Source organism: Taeniopygia guttata, chromosome 2 (assembly GCF_048771995.1).
Source record: "Taeniopygia guttata chromosome 2, bTaeGut7.mat, whole genome shotgun sequence".
Lineage (NCBI taxonomy): Eukaryota > Metazoa > Chordata > Aves > Passeriformes > Estrildidae > Taeniopygia > Taeniopygia guttata.
Window position 1 is genome coordinate 64,189,858 of NC_133026.1, and position 24,836 is coordinate 64,214,693.

At 41.4% G+C, this 24,836-nt stretch overlaps 1 protein-coding gene across 1 annotated transcript in view; it reads left to right on the forward strand.

Moving 5' to 3' along the window:
* Nucleotides 1-24,836, forward strand: part of BMP6 (bone morphogenetic protein 6) — an 89,444-nt gene that overhangs the window by 40,450 nt on the left and 24,158 nt on the right. Inside the window, exon 2 of the mRNA XM_030265472.4 lies at nucleotides 22,449-22,641. Within this exon, the coding sequence (XP_030121332.2) occupies nucleotides 22,449-22,641 (193 nt within the window). The remainder of the gene's footprint in view (nucleotides 1-22,448; nucleotides 22,642-24,836) is intronic.

A 24,836-nucleotide genomic window follows, 5' to 3' on the forward strand; every position in this document is an offset into this window, starting at 1 on the left:
TGCTCTGCAGAAACATAGCACATAGCCTTTGCTTGGACATGCTAAGATTGCATTTCAGAAGGTCAGGAGAACTTCCTCCATGCTGTGTTTTCAGTGCTAGTGCCAGATGCTGATGCTGAGGTGTCGCCCGTGCTGCTGCAGCTGTGAGTGTCTGTTGTTGCAACCTTCCCCATTTGGCATGAGGAGCTGCACTGGGAGGTTTATGGCAGAGCCAGAGTGTGCTAATGCTTGGCTGGTGCTGGGGGAAGCTGAAGGCTATGATGTGGGCTACAGACTACCCCCAAAAGTTGGTTACTCCGTGCTTTCCCAGGGTGCAGGAGGTTGGTACCACTCCTTCTTTGTTTATTGCCAGCTGGAATTGAGGGTCCTGGGAAGTACTTGTCCCTGAAAGTCCTGGAGGGAGCAAGAAAAGAGGAATTACTGTACATGTGGTTAGTTGAGCACTTAATAATATGGGAACATCAAGGCAGACTCTCAGACTCTCTTCTGATAAGATGAAACACTCTAAACTGTGTCAAAAATGAAGCTTCCAAAAACATCTGAATTTGGATTTTGGCTTGGACCTTGGCTCCCTCCTGACCTTGTGTAAATCATGTAATTTCCCCTAAGAAACATTAGGGACCTTGACCTTTGAACCTGTGGTTCTTGGCTCATTCCTTTTCTGGCTTTCCTGTTCAACTCCTGGAAGCCATTCTTATTTGCTGTCAAGTTGGGGAACTGACTGCTCCATCTTCTCTTTGCAGAGCAATGGGAGAAGAGTCATTCATTCATCTGGAAGCTGGTTTCTGTTGCAGCGAAGTTTTTGCCTTCCTCACTTTTTTGGTCTGCCTTGCTGGTACAAAGTCTGAATGACAGTTGAAAGCCTGCCTAGCTAATGTCACATGAGGAACAGAACACTGGAGTAATGGAGGGAGGATTGATATTGTTTTCCTGAATCCTGGAGACATGTGATGTTTTGGGCAGGGGAGCCTCTTATCACTCACTGAGCATCCTGAAACTCTTCTCTATATCAGGAGAAGAGCAGAGCAGCTGCCTCTCTCACTTTGTTTGAAATAAACAAAAATACTTTTCGCACACAGTCTGTACTATGCTGCATGCACATATTTGTACCATTCAAAAGCATTGTTTTTTTACAAACCTTTGTTGTTTCCCATTAATTGATCAGAAATAGAGTAACTAGAGTCACTTCAACTGTGCTTTGCTTCCTCCATCATTTCTGTCAAGGCCAGCACGGATGCTTTGGTGGTTTTAGTGGAAGCTGTCACTGAGGGCTTGCCTTTATTTTTTATTTCCGTTACGATTATAAAAACTTGATGTTTCTTAAACCATCTGTGATATTTAGTGCCCTATTGTTTTCCTGCTTTGCAAGCAGGAAGGGAGAAATGTATATTTTCCTTTACAACAAACTGGCCTTTGTCAGATGTTGAATCACTCGATGAGCTGGACTGCCACAAATGGGCTCTTTGTAAATGTCTAACAATGTGTAGTTCATGCCTCATGTTTTTTGAATTATGAAATCATGTACTGATATACAGGTATGAGAAGGGTCTGGATCCATTCAGCACAGGTGAGATTGTTATCTAGACAGTGATTAGCTTGAATAGGAGACTGGACTTGACATTTCCCTATGATAACTTCACGGAGTTCAGACATTAAGATGCTTATGTTGGGGTTTTTTTTGCATTACCAGGTTGCTTTTCTTCTCACAGCTTATCTCTGTTTTAAATAGTTCAAAATAGATGGCATTTTAATTATACAGATGGTCAGATACTCTGGAATGAAACCAGATCTTTCCCAGTGAGGGTCATGCTGAAGTTTTCATGTAATAAGAATGACTATGAATCAATTACTTGAGACTTCATTATGACGAAAGAAAACAAACATGGCATCAACAGTGAGTTTAGCAGCCTTTGTTTCAAAAAGGAACTTGCAGAACCATTTAAGGCAAAATAGAATCCCAGAGAGAAGCATCAAAGGGTTCAAAAGAGAGCATAAAATACTGTACAATGAAAAATGTCACAAGAGCTTCAATGCCTTGGATATGTATGTGAAAAATTTCAGGCTGAGCCTTCCCACACTATGGGAGGTCATCAAGTAAACCAGAGCTAGCTCTGTTTATCTCCAGTCAAAGCGACACATGACTTCATTTGGGTTTTAGTCTCATTACTGCTGAAGTGTGAAGTGTCAGGTTAAAAAGACTACATGCTTTTCACCCCTAGGGATTGCTCTGTTTTAATGGGTCAGGTCAATGCTATGGCTTAAAACATTTCAAACTATTAATGTTTAATACATTTTAAACTGAAGTCCTTGAGAATACAAAATTAACCCTGTGGACGTCTCTGATTGGGACTTTTTGGTATTCAACTGTTTCAAGGAATATAGTATGCTATTACTGCTGGCAGTGGAGGGCTGAAACAAAACCAGAAGAAGATATTTTTTTCAAACCCTATTGTTCTTCACTGAGTGGTCTGGGCAGTTTCTGTTCTCTTGCATCCTCAAAGGTTGCCAGGATGAATTATGTTACACAAACATGTCAGTCTTGGACTATGAGAGGAGAGCAAGTGTCCAACCTAAGTCAAGCAAGAAAGTGTTGCTACTTTTCAACTGGGATTTTCCCATTTCTGACTTTACCTTCTACATTCCTCCTGCCATATACTGAAACTGAAAAAAAACTCCAATCGAACAAAACCAAACTAGACAAAACTGAAAAAAAAACAGAAAAGAAACCCCAACAAAAACACCCCAAAACAAACAAAACCAAAGCTCCCAAAAGCCCTTACCCAGAAGGGTGAAGGTTGCAGTTACTATAGCCATTTTAGTGGTAAAAAAAATAGGTGACGGAGGGCCCTCCTAATGCCCACAGTTTAAAAACCTTCATGAGCTTATGAGCTTTTCCAACATACCACACAGTATCTCTGGTGACTTTTGGCATTGTAACTCTAGTGGTAGATGTCTAAAAAGACTAACTAAAAGAAACTGGTGTCTTCTTCTATCTTGTCAGGAGTATCACTTTTGGTGATGGTTTATCATTCCTTGTTAAGTCTAAATAATTCAGGATAGACTGGCTAAGAAACTGCTTAATATACTGCCTTTTTTGGAGTGGCATGTGGACAATTTGCCTTAGTCATAACTTTTAAGGAATGCAATAGTCTCTACAGTATAAAATCTTCAGAGGAGCACGTTTCTATGGTGGTAACATTCTTCATTCAGACCTTTCCTTTAACCTAGACTACTGGCACATTTATTTCAGAAAGGCATAGATTATGTCAGTGTTGATTTTGTGGCTGTGTAAAACAGTGGGAAGATGAATTTAATTAGTGTATATTGCTTTGTGGCTTACTTTTTATATGATATAGTAAAAGGAAGTACAATCAATTAAATGTTTCAAAATTTAAGATCAATGTTGTTCTTCTAGGTGTTTCATCTCTTAAGATCCTCTCACAGCTTTTGTTGTTGAATGTCAAAGGAAATATTCTGATCAGCAAGGCCTAATGGAGGGATGTTTCTAAAACAGGGTTATGAATCTTGTAAGTCTTTCTTTAGGAGCCTTTTTCATGGTCTTGAACATTAAGCCAGTGTGTCACAATCTGTTACTCTGGACTCAGTGGAGCAAATAGCTCACTTGAGATCCTGGGTTTGAATTTTTTTTTTTTTTTATTTGAACATTTGTTCTTAGGAAACAGAAAGGTTTAGAAAGATGTTGATATTTCCCCCTCACCGCCAACACTGGAGCTGTCTATTTTTATTTAGTTCGAGAGGCAGGGGAAATTGGACAATTGGCTGAACCACAGTAACCAGCATCTCCTGCTTCTCATTATTTCTGATGCTTCCTTAAACTTCTGAAATCTTGAGACTGTAAGGAAAGCACAAAGTCTTCTTCTTCTTCTTTTTTTTTTTTTTTTTTTTAACTTGAAAACCACATATATTGCAAAAATCCCAGTTCTTTCAAGCAATGACAGGATATACACTCTTGTCTTTGATCCATACATTGGGCAGGGCCTCACCCCCTACCCCATCCTCACCCTCCTCCTCTTTGCAGTTTAACTTGGATTGTCAGAAGTGGTTTCAGTGTATAATCCTTTGCAGACAGAAATAGATCCATGTCCCTACAAGAGCTAATTTGGCTGGCAGTCCCCAGAAAATAAAGCTCGTGGTCCTGGTGTTTGCATCCCAGCTTACCTTGCTGAGAGATGAAGCACTTTTTAGCACATGAGCTGTCCCTAGGAAAAGTGGGAGAGCAGCTCTCAAGCTGGGGAAAGAATGCACAGTGTGGATGCTGTTTTTCCTTTGTGGTAGGGTGCAGGCAGAAAAGGATGAGAATGTGGCTCAGAAATCAAACACAGACAACCTCTGTTCTCCTTGGAGGACTGCACAGAAAGAGTGTATATGCAGGAGACATTGCTGACCACTGACCACATCACACTCACCACCCATTAGGGATTTTCAGTGTCCACAAGCAAGCCAATGGCAAGAGACTTGTATTTTTTTTTTTTTTTAATGAGGGACAGTTTATTGTATCTCTTCTAAGCTTTTGCAGCTGGCGAGTTGGATTTATATCTGAACTTGAGGCTTTATCTGGTCTGGGAGAGAGTGGGAAAGGTTCCATGGACAAAGAATGGGGAGTTTATTCAATGGGGAGTTTATTCTGGGCATTTGCAAGTTCTTCCTAGGGATTTAAACTATTCGTAGATCTAAACCTCCAATTCAGCTGCCCTATGGAAGGGGATTTGTTTTCTCTGTTTTCACTCTATCCCCAGCATTCTGAGTACAGTAGCATAAAGCTTTCAAAATATCACACTGAATAGTCTCAGTCTTAAAAGGCTTTATTTCAAAGTGTGGTTGGCTAAGTCTAGACAAGTGGCTTAACTTCAACTCCAACACGTCATATGTTTCTAACTCACTTAAAACTTGCATTTTGAAGTTCAGCTCCTGGGATCTGGGATGGTGCTTCCAGCCTATGTCCTGACACTCCAGCATGCTGGAGTGCACTTGTGTGGCTTGCACTGAATTGGCAGAGCACTGGCACCTCCCAATCACCCTGAGCTTGCATGAACACTGCTATGGCCAATCAAACATCTGTAAATAGACTCTAGCATCAGTCCTGTCTTTAGAATTGACCACATGTAAAAGAGGCTAAAATTCATATTTTCACACTCAGAGGCTTTTGTCAGCTTTATCATTTCTATTTGATGTGTTTTCCAACTGGCTTTGTATATATCATAAAAGCCTTTTTCCTCTTGTACAGTTAATCAAAGCCGAATCTAACATGCAGAAGTTCATGTTGCCAAAATTCTTATTCTCTTGATGAACCTCTGTGCTTGGTAAGAAAAAGCCAGGTCCATGCCACTGCTCTCCTGGTGAATGTGCTGGGGGGTGGCTGGGGAGCCAGTAACTTGAAAACCCTCTGAGTTTTCAGGTGCTTGAGAGACAAGCAGACATCCTCTCCTCCCAGTGTCTCACCAGTGGTCTCTGACAATGCAGTATGCAAACATCCTGGTCCATGTAGCCAGAATGAAGGGAGGACTTAACTTGACGTAAATTTAGTTTTCTAACAATTGTCTTGACCTTACAATTTGAGAGGTAAGAAAAGTGGATGGGGTGTATGTGGCACAGAGGTGCTTCTCCCTTCCTGATGGAGGCAAGTGTGTAATGCTGGAACTGATGCAGCACTTTGGATGGATGAAAAGCATGGCCCTCCTGAGATGATAATTGGTGGTATGGAGGATCTCAGGCCTTCACGATGTGGGTGCAAACTCGACAGACAAGAAAACCGTGAATTTGAACATCTGTGTAGACCTATCTACTGCCAGTCTCTCATCACTCAAACGAAGGCAAGCACTTATTCCCCGTCCCACTACTGCTGGTTTAGTGAGTGTGCGTGCGAGAGCAAGGGATTGCACACTTGGAAGGAAGCAACTTGGTTGGAGGGTGGAAAACCCACATGCCCACAATGTTTTGTGAGTCAGGGCAAAGCTGCAGCCAGTGGGCAGGAGGAAGAAACATAAGAGGTGCAAATCATCTGTGATTTTGCTATTACATATGCTGATCAAATGAGAGGGAGAGTTTCATTCCTTTATTAATGTACCTACACTGGTACTTGGCAATGCCATCTGCCTCAGAGCTTTTTCCCAGCTATACAACACAGTTACATCTGCAGGAAAAAATAAAAAATGGCCTGAAAAAATTTTTTTACACCGTAACATTTGTAACCTAGATAAAAGTTTAGCGAGTGCTTGCATGTATACTAAGTGAGCAGTGGAGAGTAGATTTTTAGGAGTTAAAATAGCTGTTGATCAAAGTAGATTATGCAGTATTTGATCAGGTATTTTGTAGTCTTTCTGAATGTCTGCTCCTGTACCTTGTGATGTGGATGCTATTTTCTGCAAATGCAAACTTTTGTTACAGTTTTCTGCTATCTATAGGAATGTGAAATGAACTCTAAATATATGGAAACTTTCTATTACCTACACAGACCAAAAAGCAGATGTTAGTCTTGAGTTGGTGGAGGTGAACAGCCAAATAAAGTTCAGCCAATTTTTTGGGAAATGAGGAAAATCAAGTAGAATATTTTCCACCATTAAATTGCCTTGCTTCTCCATCATGCTACTGGTATTAAAAATATAGATTTCCTATGGGTGCCAGCAAAATATTTCATCCTGTAGAAAGAAGAGCATTGTAAGAGAAGCTGCAAAATAATTTACATTCTGGTTTATTGGGGGAAAAAAGGCAAAAAAAGTAAAGTGCAGTTGGTAAAATAACTTGGAGAGAGGTTATTTTTGTGGGAAGGGGTTTTCACAAGACTCTTTACAGCAGCCTAAGAATGGAAAGGGGTTTTCATGAGTCTTTACCTAACCATTGCAGTTTTGTGAAAAGTATGGCTATTCCATCACAAAAAAAAACTTGTCCTAAAGGGCTTTTAATTGGGGCACTGTTTTGATTGCAGTGCTCCAAATAACTCAGGAGTATCAGGCATGGTTTTGGTTGAGCCTTCTTGCTCAAACCAGAAGGGCCAAGGCCTGGTAATTGTTTCAGCTCAACTGAGTTCTTTGTGAATTACCAGGAGTGACTTAAGTGTACCTTTGGATTCTACCTGATAAAGCAGCAACTTTTGATGAGACTGGGTCAGGTTTCTTTGACCTCTTCTCTTGCTCTGCCCTCTATTGAGGTGAAATTAGGCCATTTGGATATTTCCATCTAGCAATTTGTGTTCTCTTACAAGCTGGAGTTTTTGTGTACTGTTAGCATGAAACCTTTTGCTTCAGTGAAATATGATTTCAGTGGTTTTGGTTCAGTTTGGGATGTTTTGGTTCCAGTCTGACATTAAAAGGCATCCATTTGGAAGTGTTGCGGTTTTGAAAATGGAAACTCCATTTCTAGCCCTATGATAACTCCAGGATCCCAAGAGCCCTGGGTGTGTTCCTGTGACATTCATCTTTTAATGCTTCCCTGTAAGGCATCTGAGATGTGATGGTGGCCATAAAGTTTGTAAGGTATTTCAAATTGGAATATAAATAAGAAATACTTGCTTCTCATTCAGTAACATTCCCTGTTGAAGCTCTGTTTTCCAGTTACATGGAATTCAAGCAAGACCATGACTTTCCTAGCAAATGTGGCTGCATTCAAAAGGGGTTCTGAGGGGCAGTTTCTTGCTGTTGCTTAATGCATGCACTTGTAATATTTGAACTGGTAAGCTGTATCTCCTTGGACAAGGATAGGAGTAGAAGGAATATTTGTTGTATCCTGAATATGATGTATCAATCCAAAAGATTTTTGATTCAGCCTGTGCTGGTTATTTAAGAGCATGCAGCCTTTCAGCAACTTTCAGTTTTAAGAAGAAAACTATTCCATGTCAGAAAATAAAACATTAAAATGGCATATAAAAAAAAATGCCTGTCTTTGAAGAAGGATATATTGAAAATACATCCCACAGCTTTACCTGAGCCATACAGAAATGCAACTTTAGCCTCTAGTGCTGTTCTGCATACAGGACATCATGAATAAGGAGCGTAGAATGTTAACTTGAGCATTGGCTATTTGTATCTAACAGCAGGTTGTAAGTGTTAAGGCATGGAACTATTGCATTCATGTTTCTCTTTATATAAAAATAACAAAACTTTTTTTTTTTTTTTTATTCAAAGTGAATCAGTGTGTTCTTGGTTCCACACTTATGTATGTACTAGTTGGGGAAGTTTATCGGTGCACATTTTGCTGTTAGCAATGTAACCAAAACTAAAAACCTTAGCAAATCCAGCTAAACGTTCATTTATTTACGGATAGACTGGATAATTTTTCTCCCTTTGATCCATTCTGAAAGCAGACACTTGACTGTCTCTTCAAAGCCTTTCAATCACACTTTCTTATGTGTGCAGAGTACAGTTGACTCTTTTTTTAAAAATTAAATAGTCCTGCTGCTTCAAATACCTGACTAAAGACCTTGATATCTGTGCTTTGTAATCCCATGGTACCCAAACAGCACTGGTTTGTTTGGGACACTGAGCCAAACCAAACGTTTGAGTGTAGCAAATCACAGTGGGTAATTACCTTATGTCAGGTCAGCCAAGCTGTCAGTTATCAGGCCACTCTGCCCGTGCCCTGAGTGATTTTGGGTGAGATGCAGCTTGGGTTGGTCCTATGACAAACAATGCATTGGATGCAGGGCAGTCATCCCAGCTGCTGCTGTTCTGCTGAAGAAATAGCAGAAAAGCAGTGGCAGAGGAAAGAAACTTCATAAAATTGAGCTAGACATATGAAGTTAAAATAGTTACTCAAATATATTTGTATGATTTTTACTGTTGTTGACTATCAAGTTTTTTTGTATAGAGAATAAAATTTTGTCTTTGAAAAACATTTCTTCCCACTGAAAAAAAAACTTACTGTGACTTTTTTTTTTTGTTTTCTCTAGAAGAAAAAAAAAATATTTCAGATTCCAAAATATAAGAGCATAATTATGGGAAAAGCATTTCTTATGGAAATACTTATTGGAAAATATTTTGTCTTTGCCAGGATTCTTTAGGTCCCCAGCCTTATCTCAGTGCCTACAGTAGAAGCTGAGAGCTCTGTTTCGCCCAGCCTCTTTCTGGCTCAGCATAAAGCACAGTTCCTCAAGCTATTGATATTTTCCACATGGTAAAGGCAGAAACTTTTTTTTATCCCATAGAAAAGATTTTCTAATATTGGATGGAAAGACCTTCTGACAATTTGAGTAGATGCTATCCCCAATAAGATAAACTTTCTATCTAAAATATTTTCCATCTCAGATTTTCCTTTGATAGAAAGATATCGAGTGATTCTTTCCATGCATTTGAGTACCAGGGTGAAAAATAATGTTGCTACAAGCTCTTCAGGATCTTGAAATACAAAGGCGATATTATTCAGGTTAGGGTTGGAAGGTTTTTTTGGTTTTTTTTTTTTTTTTTAATAATGTCTTCAGATGAAAAGTGTGGGTCAGAAGGAATCTGGAAGGTCATATACATCAACACCTCACCAAGACATCAAGCATGTGGAATTCAATATTGCAGTGATTATGGTTGAAAGAATGCTCAAAAGAATTCTCCTCAGCTACCCAAACAAGTGCACATATATCAGGTAGTCACAGGTCTCCAGAAAACAAACAAAATGTCCACCAAAAAAATCCCTTCATGAGTTGGACTATTTCCTGTAATTTTCTAACTAGCATAAAGTAGCCAAATTCTGTGGTCTAGACTGGTTTGTTCTGCAGTTTTTTTTCTTAGGGATTTACAAACCACAGAGAGTTGGAACGGATCAGAATAAATATTTGCTCATGGACCTACTGATTAGAGCTTTCAGAGTCCCCAATCTTGTTACAGCACACGTGTGAGCATTAGCATTCATATAGTTAGGCAAATATGAGAGGTTTCCTCTCTACCAACTTCTCCCCTCTTTAATTTCAGTTTCATGGAGACAACACTTTAAATGTGGCGCGTTTTTCTTTTGGTATCCCTCAGTGTTTTCTGTGTGACAATTATCTGAGACTGTTACTCTACCAGAGAGCACATTTTTTAGACTCCTTTTTATCCCCCTCCCTTAATATCAAGCATATTATTACTCATCTTGGAGCACTTAATCACTGCTGTTTCTGAGTTGGAGATTCCTCCAAGTATGATAGCAGCTGCAGCTAATAACATCAATTATATAACACTGAGATTCCTGTCCTCCTATTTTGACTGGAAGAAGTTCTTCACTAGGACTTGTCATATAATTAATTGGCTTTTTCTCTGCATGCAAACATTATAAAAGCTTTAGTCTTGCTGTGTCTGTGAGAGAATAGCCGTAAAAAGATTCACTTGCTGAAGCCACAACCCCACTTGTTAGGGTGGCTTAGTGTGCAGGAGAGAAAAAGATTCAGTAAATTTGCGTTTAAAATGTCTGGTGCTTTTCAATTCTCCCCACTGTCTATATGTTTGTAAAACGTGTGCTTTGTTGTGCTTACCTGATCCAAACTTTCCTATGGTTGATGGTTTTCTTATTAAAACACAAATAAAAACTGAGAAGTATGGCAGCTGTCTCCATGGAGCCTTGTTAATACTGTCAGATACATAGCATTACTCTCTTGCTGTTACTTAAAAAAAATTTTTTTAAAAGACTTAAGGAAAAAAAAGGTAATTTTTTTAACCAATGTGCTTAAAATCATAACCTAAAATAAATAGTCACAAACTAAATCATAAACTGAGTCATAAACTAAAATCTGTGTCTGGGTAATTTAGTTGTTGACAACATTAAAAATGCTTCAGGCACAACAAAAGATAAAATATGTATTTTAAGAATAAGTTTTAAAAAAAATTTGATTTAAATAAATTTAAATTGATTTCTCTCTATATATTTATGTATACTCAGATTTTAAAGACTTTTGATGTTTTTCTCCAAGGATGGCATGCGACCAGTCAAGGCAAGAGAGGAGGGCATTACTAAGAGAGAAGAGCGGAAAAATAAAATCAGTGATGACAAGGCTGGATTGGGTGGGGCAGAGAAATGCTGGGACAGCCAAACAGCCAGGACATGATTGCAAGGAGTGAAGATATAGAAGACAAATGTCTAAAAATTAATTTGTGGGCAAGCAGCTCTACTGAAAATTTTAACACATTCTTTTTTTTTTTTTTTCATTTTAAATTCTGTCTCCAGGAACCTGATAACTTACAGAAAAAGGGCAAGATAAACTGACAGCCAGAAATGCTAACATACCAGGTTGTTTTTTAAACCAGTGAAGTTTATTAATTTCCTATTTGTTAACCTGAGACCTTTTGGAGTCAACTTATGTGCTAGTACTTTAAGAACATTTGTAGATAACTTTTGATTTTTAAATGCCTAGAGCCCAAGGATTGCTTTCGGTATTTGTGAAAGTGAAGGGGGTGGGGAGAAGGGGGAGGAAAAAAAAAAAAAAAAGTAGTACTTGGCAGTCTGTCCCTTTTCCTGCTGGATGTTTTTCAGGTGAGTTACCCAGCTATGCTACTGTATGTAAGTCAGGCCAACTATGTGGAACTAAGGATTATTCCACAAATCCCCTTTTAATAGTTCTTTTAATGGTGCTTTTCCTCAAGTCTTACTTTTTCCCGAGGATTTCCTACCCTGACGGGGAGTCTCCCATCATTCCCAAAGCATTGCATCTCCCTGGCTTTCACCCAGGCTGGGTACTGTGCTCTGCAGCTGGGAATAGGAGCTGTGTCCCCCGCAGGCCCGGCGCGGGGCTGCCGCCACTGATGGCTTTATCAGATGGACAGAGACATTCCAAGTATGCTTCTGGTCACTGTGGGATATGGGAATATAAAAAATAATGAAAAAGGAAGGCTTAGACTAAATGTGTTTTTTGTCAAGGCTTTTTTTTTTTTTTTTTTTCCCTTAATTTCTTTTCTTAAAGAGTGAAATTCTTTACTCCTAAGCAGATTGTTAAAGCTACATGATGTCATTTTCTTTTCTTTTTAAGGCTGTGTTTTGAGCAGCTGAAAGCTGCAGGTTAGGTAAAACTATTAATGACCATTTTTTGACCTCTGCTCCAACCGCCCACAGTGGCTGCAAATTTTTAAACGTCTGACGGCTGTTTGGCTCTCCACAGCATCATTATGTTGGTTGACAGCAGATGAGGTTTCAGAGGTAAAAAATTCACTTCCCAAATTGCACCCTGCTGGCATAGCCAGTAGACATTAAAAAATGGGAGTTCAGTGGCATGGCAGGGCAGGAGAACTCAGTTTTTATGAGCAAGGCATGCCAAGAGTTCCCTCTGGTTCTCTCTGGCTGCGTGCATGCTGGGGGAAAATCATGACACAGGGCTAGTGTGGGGAGGGTGCTTTGCAAGGTGTTATTACCTCAGAAAGAGGACACTTGCCTCACGTTGCTGTAAGGGCTGTAAAATAATCTGGGATTTCTCAGGGGTTTCTTTCAGTTTTCATGGTTGCTGCTCTTGAGCTCTTCCCAGATGTGTTAGGGTTGCACAGTGAGCAGCTTCACGACCCTTCTGCCTTTGCTAGAGAAGGCTGTGGAAGTGGTGAGACTTTCCTTTGCCTTCCTCCGTCCTTCTTCACCCATCATGTCTCTTTGCCAGCTTCCTGGCCTGAGAGACTCTTGCCTGAACCTACAGGGAACCCATCAGGATGACCAGGACAGAAGGACAGGGAGGAAGGAATGATAAATCCGAACGGTGGCAAGAGAAATAGTGCGTTTTTCAAAGGTGCTCTGGTATTTCTGTGTAGATCAATGTCATCCAAGGCACTGTTACTTCCAGTTGGCACAGGGAGTGGTCCTAACACCGTGGTGGTGCTCAACCCCAGTGGTGGTTGAGCATCTCCTACCCAGTGACGTGTTGAACCCCTTCCTCTGCATCAAGCCAGCACAAAGTATATGGATGAACTGAGGGGAGGGTCGCTTACAAACCGTGCTGTTCCTTGGACAATATTCATAGCCAGGAGGAAGTCTTTAAAACACTCCATTGTTTCTTCAGGCACTTCATGCATTTGCTCTCCTCATTCTTCAGAGCTGTAAGATCTTCTTGCCTTGACAGTCACAAAGAGTGTTTGCTTTGTAGTCATGTTAAAGGTTGGGAATCTGTGGGATCTCCAGACCATGACTTTATTCTTTTTATCCTTGCGGCCACTTTCTGCCCTTCTTAGGGGCAGTGCTTCCTCCTTCCTTGTATCTCCTGTTCTCTGGCTCATGCCAAGTCTGGTGTCCTTCATACTGTCTCACAGAGTGCCCTGCCCATTCCCCAAAGCCCATGCTCTTTGGTGGTCTTTTGGCTGAATGCTGTTTAATTCAGTCATTTGAAATTGGAGCTCTGTGTAAAATACTAAATACTGAACAATAAGTGAGGCAACAACACTTCCCGGTATCAGCTGGAGTCACAAGTCATGTCAGCAATGGCCATGCCCTTAGAGTGGTGGTGTAGTCTCCAGGACAGCCTGACAACCTCTTGAGCAGGGCTGAATTCTTCTATGTATCTGCGTCTTGAGTGCTGGATTAACTTTTCCAAAAATTTATAAAACTGTAAGCACTCTGGACAGTATTTTTATGGGGAGTGATTGCATTGTGCTCAGGAGATATCTTTCTCAGCTGGGCTATTAAATGAAAACCTGAAACCTGCCTGTGATGTCAAGAGATGAATGCTCAACAAAACAAAAGCTTGCAATTTAAATTGCAAACATTCATCTGTTGCCTGCTTTCCTACTTGCTGCTGGTTGCTTTACAGTCATACCAATACACATAAAACCTCACCTGCAAGAAAAGCAGAGAGGGTAATGCCCATAAATTAAAAAAACTTCCCCACTTTGCACAACCTGTATTTTGAAATTTAGCTCAAACTTGCAAGTGAATTGGTCTGTCCTGCCTTAAATTCCCGCAGAAGGACAGATAATTTTGAGAGATAGTGCAATATGACTATGCCATTACAAAAATTCTGAAAATATTTCCAGACTCAGTCAGTGTACCCAGGGCAGCTGCACTTCCAGGGAGCTTCGTGCCAGTGGCCATGCCAGCAGGAAATGCAGTGTGACCTGTGGCGAACCCGCAGGGTGGGAAATGCTGTGAGAAGATTTCTACAGGCAGCTCTGAGTGTCCCAGGCAGTTAGTGTGTGGGTATGGACACAGGAGCCAATGCTAAGCCAAGGAAGCAAGCAGGAGCAGTAGGAGAATTCTCTTCCCACCACGTGCATAGCTGCAGAGCACTTCTGATCGTGTCTCTGTGCTGATGGGCTGACAGCATTGGCTTCTCCCCTCCTGCAAGCTGGCTCTGCAAGCATGAAGCCTGGCTGTGAAATAGAAATGCTTTTTGAAAAGCATAATATTATTTTAATCACAAATTATTTGGAAACGCAATACAGAAATAGCTTCAGATCACTTCTTCCAGAGGGCTGTTTTTGCAGTCAGGGTCTTTATCAGCTTCTCAGTGGGAACTGCATTAATATTGCCACAAAAATGCAAACAGTAGTGCCTTTGATAAAGCAGTTTGGCATCTCTTAAGCAAAAGATGTTTTGTTTTCCTAAGATACAACACTGTTTGCAGTGCAGGGACCTGCCATATGTGCCAGCATATGGAAAGAAAACACCAGCTTTGTTAACATTTGTGTTGGGAAGCTGTGGGGAGGGAACGAAGGAGGCGGCTGTGGAAGCAGTTGCAAAGCAATCTCTGTTATTGCAAGAGGCACAGCCCAGGAAGCCCAAAAGTCAGTGTTGGTGGCAGAGGTGCTAGTGGCCTGCAGTCAGCCTCCTGGCTTAGCTGCCCCCAAGCATTTTGCCAAGGGCTCTCCTTCTCCTCAGTTTTGCTTTAACTTTTCCCATCATGTACTAGAGCAAGTCTGGTCCCCACTGCTGCTGCTTTCCATTGCAGAGTGGAAAAGCTTTACTGGCCATACAGTAGGCATCTTTGTGAAAATATGAAAATGCCTTTTTAGTACTTTCTGGTGTCCCATGGGTATTATGTATTTGATTAGGGCATTATTTTGATTTTTAGACTGCCTTTGGTTCAGGAATCCTGAAAGGAAGCTGTTGTGCAACTATTTTAATCTGATTTTACAAGCCGATTCCAACTCGATTCCCAGCAGAAAGAAACAAAGAAGAGCTCAGTTGCATTTTTCATCCAAGAGTAAAAAAAACCCTCCTCCTTTGAAACTCTTCTGTGGAGTGTTATGTTTAGCGAGAGATTTGCTATTGTTTAAATTTAATCTCCATAATTGCATTGGGATTGGATTAATGATGGGTTATTTTCTGAGTCATTATTTTCTGGCACACACAGCTATTGAGCATAAAGCCAGGTCTTCATCGGCTGTAAACTGGCATCACTCCACCAAAGCCAGTGGAATAATTCCACTTTATATTGTGTAGGCCCAGATGTGATATTAGAGCTGTTTTGAAGAAAGCATCCTTTTGGAATTCGTTGGCCTTGAATCTTCATATGATTGTACAGGTGTCTAAGCATTTTCTTAAAACTGCATTAGATTTATGGTTGCGCAGCTGGTTGTTGTGTCTAAGCCACCTCAGCTGGACCCAGAGGGATCAGCAAATGGTGCAATGCCAGACTCAACCGTGGGTATCTTGACTTTTTTTTATGTTTAAAAACTGCCTTTTTTCCCTGTGGGACAAGTTCATCAGGGAGGTCTGGCAAACTTTTATGTGCTCTTATCCCTGAGAACAAACCTTGGTCGGTTTGTTTGGGATATTGTACTGAAAACCCAGGGGGGATGTCTTGAGAAGCAGAGGGACAGCTTTTTGGAATTAGTTATTTTTGCTCATTCTGCATTTCAGAAATGGGTGAAGGAGCGGTGTGGTAGGGGGGAGAATTTGGGAAGATCTGGCATGTAGAAGAGCAGCAGCAGGAGCTGTAGGCAGTGGACTTGATGTAGATGATGAATCTCTCATCATGATTGGGGTAAAAGAAAGAAACAGTCATTTTTAGGAGATTCTGAGAGGCTTTGTAGAATTGCTGTGATCACAGACGGTAGTTGAAGTTGCTGGGCTGAGACCAAGGTGGGAAGAATTTATCTCCTCACCTCTTGTGCATGTTGGGCAGAAAAGGGATTGCTTTCAGACCTTGTATTTTAATGTCTCATCTGACTTTCTTCTCTTTAAAGAATTGTCCTTCTCACCACCTGTGAAATTACTTGTTAATAAATCATAGTTTTGAAAAGGGGAAGGTTTTGCTTTCTTTTGGGTCTTTAGAGTAAAGATCAGTCCTGTCTGTAAGCAGTAGTGGATTTAGGATGTTGCTCCAGTGGGATGGACCACTTACCTCTTTATCTTGGTGCCTGAGCGACAGTGGCACACATTGTGTATATGGAAGTGTGAAAAACAGGCAGCCGTGATCCTTTTCTGAGGCATCCTCACTACTTTCTGGAGACATCTGTTTTTGCTGCTGACCTGCTCTTGAACCTGCAGGTCCACCTAGAGCAACCTAACTTCTGTTTCCTTGTTAAACAGCAGCAAGTACCTGTAAAACCTTTTAGTCTTCTCTCCTTCACATTTGAGGACATTAAACTGGTACATTGTGCTCTTTGTGTTATACTCTGCATTTTTTAAAACAGTGTTTAGGAAATGCTACTTATTTTAGGAGGAAATGTCAGCTTTAATCTTTAACAGTAACAGTGCTTCTGCAGTTGTGATCATCTGTCAGAGACGTGGGACTGTTGGGGAGACTTGGTATCTTTTTTAGATTGACCCGATGGATTTGGAAAACACAAACCAGACTTCAGGCACATTGTGGGCATCTCTTCAGAGTAAAAAGAATGTGCTGCAGACCCCATCTGTGTAGATCCACTGTGAAACAGAAGGCAAATTGTAAGACCCAAGTGAAGACTGAGTCTTGCTCTAAAGCTGGACATCCCTCAGACTGCGTGTACAAGCACCCTCATTCTTACTCTCTTTTGCTTCAAAAGAAGCAATTATCAGCTGTGGATCAAGATCAAGAAGGGAGGATTTAAGCTTCCATGACTTTTGTTCTGTGCAAGCAATTGTCTGCCAATATTGAAGAAATTCTGGTGATGCCACTGTAAGTTCACAGCAGTAGATCAGTCACATATGTACATGGTCCATGTTACTAGAGGGGACTGTTGAAACTTTAGTAATGCTTAAAGCATTTGAAGCATAATACCCTGCTTCATCGCTCCAGGTGTGATAAATGCTGTTGACTTAGAGCAGAAGTTGGTGATGTAATAGAGAGGAATTGCCTTTGTGCTGATTATGTAGATATGGTGGTGAATCTCCTGTTAGCAATTCCAGTTTTCAGAAGTTTTCTCATTTTATTTGGGAGTGGGTCACGTGTGAAGGCTAAGAAGAAATAAGTAGGAACCACTTACATTTGTTCTCAAGATGAATTCAAGAACACTTATGCAAAACTCACTTTGCAGAAGCAGGTTATGAATCCTGGCTGGATTGGAGCATGTGACCCTGTGAAACTATGTCACCATTAAAGATCTTGATGTGCAAAAAGATTCTTCAGTAGTTTCAGCTTTGCTGGGGTCAGGACAGATGCAGAATGTCCTAAATAGTCCTGTCTTAATAATTTTTAACCCCACTCCTTCTCTGTATCCTCCAAAGAACCGCATTGTCATGGAAATAATAATTATTTATATAGAAAATTTATTTTCAAAAAATTACTTCTGGAACTGTAGGTTAGTATTTTTGGCTTTATTACCTACAGTTTGAGCTATAGACTTCCTTAAGCCAGTATTTTAATTCTCACCTGAGCACTTGACCTAACACTTTTCTCAGCAGCTGGAAGTGGAGAAAATCACCAGATAGCATGATACTTGGTGCTGCTGTTCAAAGTGAAAATTGTGGTTCCTAGGAAAGACTCTTGACCTCTTATTTCTGCATACTGGTTTAATTTAGATCCAAAAAGAAATGCTTAAAATTACAATGCAGAAGGAGAATTTATTTCCATGACTGTCATTAAGCTTATGCTTCCTTAGGTCCAAGGTGTGTGCTACACAGTCAAGTGGAAGTAGGATGGTATAGTTGCTAAAATAGATGTGTTAATTTCTGAATTTTTTTTTCTGTGCAGTGTTTTTAAAGTAACAAGTATTGTAAGCAGCACGCTATTTTTAAACCAGGGACATTTTGTGCTGAAATTGGCTATTGCAACACTGGGTTAGAATTAGAATACACAAAATTCAAAACCACAGTAACCCTAATTTTGCCATTCTTGCCTTTTTAACTGCTTAACAATAGTGCTGTGTTTGTATAGTATTTAAAAATATTTGTTAAGGGGAATGTAAAGAGCTACTGGCAGGCTTCTCTGTTAACTCTTTCTGCATCCTCTGCCAGCCTGCTCAGAAATGGCCTCTAGTGAAAAGTTGCGGGTGAGTCCAAATGTCCAGAGCTCACACCTTCCTTGGCATTACAAGCAAGGGAGCAGCCACCAGTCAGGATGGAGAGTGGGCAATCCCTCTGGCTCGTGATGGGCTAAAATCTGCTTGACATCTCCTTTCCCAACTTTCCCTGATATGTGCAGGCCTGGATTTGTGACCTCCAAGGACTTACTCCAGCAAAAGAACAGTAATGTTGGGATAATACAGTCTGACCATGAATGAAGATGAATTTTTTAGGCTGTAGTTCATGCCATAGCCTTACAAAGACTAGTTCTGCCTGGCTTGGTCCTGACATTCCAGCCAGCACTTTGGGAAAAGGTTATGGAGGCCAACACCACTCAGGGCTTCCACCTTCCAACCTGCCCCAGCTGTGAGCTGCCTGATTTTTTCCTGCAAGAGCTTTGCACAGTTGAGACATTCTTATGTCCATCGTCAGATGGAAGTTAGCTTTGGATTTCACATCACCGGTCAGACTGACCCAAATGTATTCATGTGGAAAAAATAATAATGGGAAAGCAGCTTGAGAAATGATTTCTACTTTTTGCTGTTGCCTTGCATTTCGATGTATGCTGTCTGTATTTTGAATACAAGCTCATGTGATGCATTGTAATGCAATAGCAATCCAGACTGGGTTGCAATGATTCCTGGGAACCACAGCTTGAATCTTGCCTTTCCAAATTTTGCTGTTCTAAAACTTGATTTCTTTGTTAAAAATGAAGAGTTTCCAGGGGGCAAACAACCCCCAGAGAAGGACTGTTGGCATTTTATATTTTTAAGCTGTCTTGCTGAATGAAAACAGTTGATTATTAGCTTGATGGGGTGACAATGAGTGTATAGAACTTAAATATCTCACCACTCCCACAAAGAAAAAAAAATCCACCCTTCATTGTATCATGGGAAGATACATAGCCAGAAAAACTTTCCAACTCATTAAACTTTTATACTTGCTTCATACAAGCTTAATAGGCTTTTTTCCATCCTGTGATGTTGTTGGGCTGCTTCTGAACTGATCCCAGTGGAGGAGGACACCATCAGCTTAGCAGTATTTCTTTCTTATAACAGAATGAGCTGAATTGCTTAATCTGAAGGATTAAAAAAAGATTTCCTTGTTTGTGTGTTTCGGGTTGTTTATTCTGCCAAGCCTGATAACGAAATCAAGTCTGAATGTTTCCCCTGTAACCAGTTTAGTCAGCTTCTATGATTGTGTGGTGTATTTGGGCAAGGGCAGAGATAAAGGAAGAAAGCTTGAAAATAACAGGAAAATACTATTGTGAATATATCAGGCAAGTTATAAACTGGGAAAGGGTAATTGGAGTCAAGCATCATACCTGTTGCTACTTGTCATGCTCTGTGGTAGTTGTTTTGGTGGACTTTTCTCCCTCTTGTGACTTGTGTTTGACTTTTTTGGAGAGGAGCGTGGGAAAATACTGATTTAAAGGACTAGAGTTTGGTTATATTACTTTTCAACTGCGCATTTTAGTGATGAGTGGAGGTCAGCCACTCTAGCTGGCTTGAGGTCAGAAAGGAACAAAAAAAAAAGTGATGTTTGGGCTCATTTTGAGCTCTGTGCTGTGTGGGACAACTCCAGGCTCTCTCATGCACAGGGAGAGACCATATCACATCTTGATGTAGGGCAAGAGCTGGCAGGAAGCATCAATGACTCCTTTGCTGTCTCTGGTGTAATTTTAGCTTTCTGGCACCCTGATGGAGTTCTGTTGCTTATCCTGGTTGTGTCCTTCCCCTTGCTCTTCCTGCTTCTTCTTTATCATCCTCAGCCACGAGCCTGGGGAAAAGCCACCTCACTGCACCTCGCCTGTAGGTCAGCTCATCCCTGTGACAGCACGGAAAGGGGTGTGGGTTTCAGCTGGTCACTGCACCCATGAGCAAGGATGTAGCGAGTTCTAAATTGAGAACTGTTGCTTCATATGTGTGCCTCTCCAAACCTGTGGATTTAGACATTCCCTCACCATTAATTACATCTTCTCATCTTTTAGCAGCGAGTACATGGGCCAAGCTGGGCATGTCCTGCTGCAAGCAGCCCAACGCAGTTTCTCATTGGTTGGCTGCTTACAAGTTTCTCAAAGTACATGGCTCCTCTTTTTTGGGAAGTGCATCCTGTGGAACTCTCCTCAGGATGGAGAGTGATTGGGCAGCTCGGGTTCCGTCCTGGAGGGCGCACATGCAAGTGACATCAACCAGTCCAGTACTGCCAGAGTTGTTCCCCACTAAACACAGGGGCAGGTGCTCCAAAGGGAAGCCCAGATCACCCATAACCAATAGCCAGAGAGGTAATTCCTGGTGGAGCTGGAATTGAGTGTGTTACCATCATTGGCCTTGGTGCAGTCTCTCTTGGTGGTCTTGGTGACGGAGATGCTGGGTGTCACAACCTCATTTCTGGAAGCCATAGAGTCAAATCATCCTCATTTGTCTCTTGTTTGACATATGAGCTGCTCAGACAGAAGCAGTGCAAGACTAACAAAATTGGCAGCAGTGTCTGACTCTGACAGCAGTTTGAGAATTTGCCTGTTTGCCTTGTGGCAGCCCTTAACACAGCATCCCCCAGTGTAGTGTCCCATAGAATGCTTGGCAGCAGTCCCAAAGAGGTAAAAAGATTTCCAGGGGAGCTTCAAAGAGAAGGATGTGACTAACTGTCTAACAGGGAGCCAGGACATGGACCCAGCCAGATGAGGTAGCTCACATGGAAGGGCTGCCAAAAGAAAGGGAGAGGGCAGATGGAACTGTGACTGGAGAATGAGGAGGAATAGGCAGTTGGGCAAGGTAGAGGGGAAAGTCTCCATGGGCTGTTTCCAGCAGCTGAGAGATGTCTGTTCTTCAGGGAGGTAACCTCTGGGTAAAGTGCCGAACCTCAAGCACGCTGGCTGTCATTCCTGGCTCTGTCGCCAGCCTCCACCGCCTGTCCTTGGACAAGTCACTCTCCTGGTGACTCAGTATCCCAGCTGGAGAACAGGCATTGCTTGCTTACCTCACGGGGGTGTTGTGAGAGTAGGCCTGTGAATGCCTTTACAGTCTGATGTATTAAATGGAGGCGGGGGGAACAACAAAAAGTGACCACAAAGACAAACAATAAAAGCGATCTGTTATTCTCTTGCTGCCTCTGCATGTAATCATGTCCCCAATGATAACGTAATGGTGACTTATTCATCACTGACATACACTCCTTGAGTTCCACTGGTGGGAACAGCTTTTTGTTTTTACTTTTTGTCCCCTCAGGCTTGTAAAGATGTAATTTTGTATATTTATATAATATGTTAATGTTTTAAATGATTTCTAGTAGAAAATTAGAAAAAATAACAAACAATTAATCAAAGTCAGACTAGACTGAGATGTAATCAAGTAATACAAGAGTGGGACTGGAAACGGAGTTTACAAAGGGACCCCCAAACAGAGAAAATGCAAATCCTGAGACCTAAGGAAAGAGGAATTCTGTTTTGTGTCTGTCTTAAATCCTATGCTTGAGAGTGTACCCAAGGAAATTTAAGACCAAAAACCAAAAGTGGTCATTCTTCAGCTCTCTCCTTCTAAAATAAGCTGCTGCAAAGGAGGGGGATAAATAATAAATGTCATGTTAATCCTATTTGCTCATAAGTTGGTCCAATGGCTAGTGTACAAACCTGGGAGCCAGAAAACAGGGTGTTTTAGAGCACTTAGGGAATCGGTTGACCTGGTGCTATCACTTGGTTCTGCCTATGCCTGTGTGTGCTAAAGCAAAATGGAGCTACTTGTCTCCTTGCTTGGAAGAGGGCTATGAGACTTAGGGAAATGCTGTAAAGAACATGGAGAGCCACGGGTGGAAAATGCTGGGAGTGGTCCCAAGCTTCAGAGTTTTCCACAGGAGCAAAATGCGTGGTTATATTTCACCTGTCAAAGCTGGCTTTTCTTTAAAAAATAGGAAATCCCAAAGGAATTGGCTAGAGAGGGGGAACATTCACCTTCACTTAGTACTGTATTTGAAAAGCTTTAATTTTAAGTTTTCCTGACACTCACCAGGGCTATCTTTGGAGAAAAGAACAAGATTCTTGTTTTTTTTTAAGCAACAGGTGGCAGCATGTAGAAACCTTTTGTTGTTAAATTTTAGTCATGGTTCCTTTTTTTTTTCCTTTTCTTTCCTTTTCCCATCTGCAGTTGAGTATGACAAGGAGTTCACGCCTCACCAGCGGCACCACAAGGAATTCAAATTTAATTTGTCTCAGATTCCTGAGGGCGAGGCTGTCACAGCTGCTGAGTTTCGGATCTACAAGGACTGCGTTGTGGGAAGCTTTAAAAACCAAACCTTCCTTATCAGCATCTACCAGGTGCTGCAGGAACATCAGAACAGGTATGCAAGAGGGACCTTGCTCTGTGCCACCAGTTGCTGTCCTGGAGAAGGCTGAGCTTATGCATTAATATTGATAGGACTGAAAATAAATATCAGGTTTGTTCAGTTAACAGCGTTATGTTATTGCATGGTCCTTTCCTTATGGGAAATGGGCATGGTAGGGTGTGAATGAGGGTGTGACTTAGCTGCAAGCTGCAAGAAAGAATCTGATGAGAAGCAGTAGATTTTTAAAGCACTGCTGGCATTGCTGTTGTGTACTGAAATTCACATATCCCCTTTCAACTTAATTCTAGCAGCCAGTTTGAAAAATACTGGTAATTAGCTCAGACTTGATCAGCTCTCAGATGGACTTATATTAAAGTAAACAAAGCAGAAGAAAATTCAACATGCTGACCACAGGTACAAAATAATTTCTGGTCTTTCAGTGGCAATGAGAGAGGAAAAGTGAGAGAGGCAGGGTAGAAACTGTGACACAAAAATCAAAACAAGTGTAAATGGAGTGATTAATTTTAAAAGAGTGATGTTTCAGACGGAGGAATCATGTAAGGCTAAAATATGGAAATACATGGTCAATTAAATGTCAGACTAATGCTGTGGTACAAAAGTGTTTCATTACTTCTACTGAAACTTGTCAGGACTGTAAGTGTTCCTCTGCTGCAGGCATTAAAAAAAGAGAAATCAAAACGAGCAGTGTTTAAAAAAAGCTCAATTTGTTTTCTCTTTGAAGGCTTCATGGGCGTTTTCGTTTCTGCTCCTTCTTTCTCCAGCTTTTCCACTGGTACCATTTGGAGGGATTGGCCTTTGGTGATTGGCAGTTCTTAGGACAACATCAAATAGCTCATGGTGGTTCTGTGGGGAGTGTGACTTCTGAGGAAAAGAGAAAAATACTTGGGTAAATAGGTGATGGGGAGGAAGGTGTGCATTTTGGGAGATCAGCGTTCCCTTTGTGCTTCAACTTGCAAATTGCTGGAGAACCTCCTGGGGTGTTGTGTCTGCTGGTTAGGACGTTACATCAGTGCCCAGCTGAAGAACCGATCAAAGTCCAGACAGTCATGCAGATTTCATAGATGCTATATTGTTCATTTGGAGACACAATGCAGGAAAAATGGCAAGTGCTGGTCTGCTTCAGATTCCAGAAGTAGAGATCCCACCTCTGGAGCAGGAAGGAAACCTCTGCCAAGTGTCTGTGGAATAAATTGATACGCTGCTCTGTGACACTCACCAAAGCAAGGCACAGAGTAGGAGAACTGTCAGCTTTTATGTGGATATAACATGTTTTCTGGAGACTGAGCAAGCAAGGCAATGTGTGGGAAAGAGAATAAAGTATTGGATAAAGTACAGGATATGACCCCTAGTATACTCTGTTCCTAACAAATTTACTAACTCTCTGTTCTGACAAAGTGGCTGTGTGCAGCATTGATGCTGGGACTTTGTATCTCTGTTTCACACACCATACCAGAAGCATGCCAAAATGGGATTGCGCTGCGAAGCTGTGACATGTCCTTTGGCATCTGCACGTCCTGGGCGTCCCTGGGTGCTCGAGGCCTCCCTATGGACAGAGCAGAGGCAGCAGCACCTGGTGGAGATCACCAGGGTGGTTTCTGTCCAAGGGCTGGCGAGTATTTTGGGTCTTCCCGTTCCCTTCTGCCACGTTCCTTGTGCCGTTGCTGGCGGCCACGCTGAGGGGATCCCGCCGCCGGGACTGGGAATCCTCGTGTGGCTTCCTGCATGCTGTCAGCAATTCCCTGTCCCTCCTGACAGAGCCTGGGTGCGAGCTGCTGGCCCAGGGATGAGTGTCTGTAGTCCATTACTAACCTCTGACTCATCCACGCCCTCAAAGCTCCCTTTTTGTTTCTTTTCCTGCTTTATTTATTTACTTTTACTGGTAGGAAGGAGGGAGATGTTTGGCTAAAGCATTTTGTACTTCAGATGAGTGTGTGGGACTTGTCACATCATCCCCACAGAGGTGGACAAGATGTGGCTGACAAATTCATGCAGCTGTAGGAAGGACATGCCCTTTTCCATTCTTTATTCCTTTCAGCTTAAAGGACTCTTTCATGTATTTGTAAAATATAAAATCATATTTAAAAAGTGTGCTTTTTTAATAATACATGGATAGGCTTCTATTTTCTGTACATTATCTGTAAATAAAAGTGCATATATATTTATTAATTGTCCCCTTTATATTAAAAATA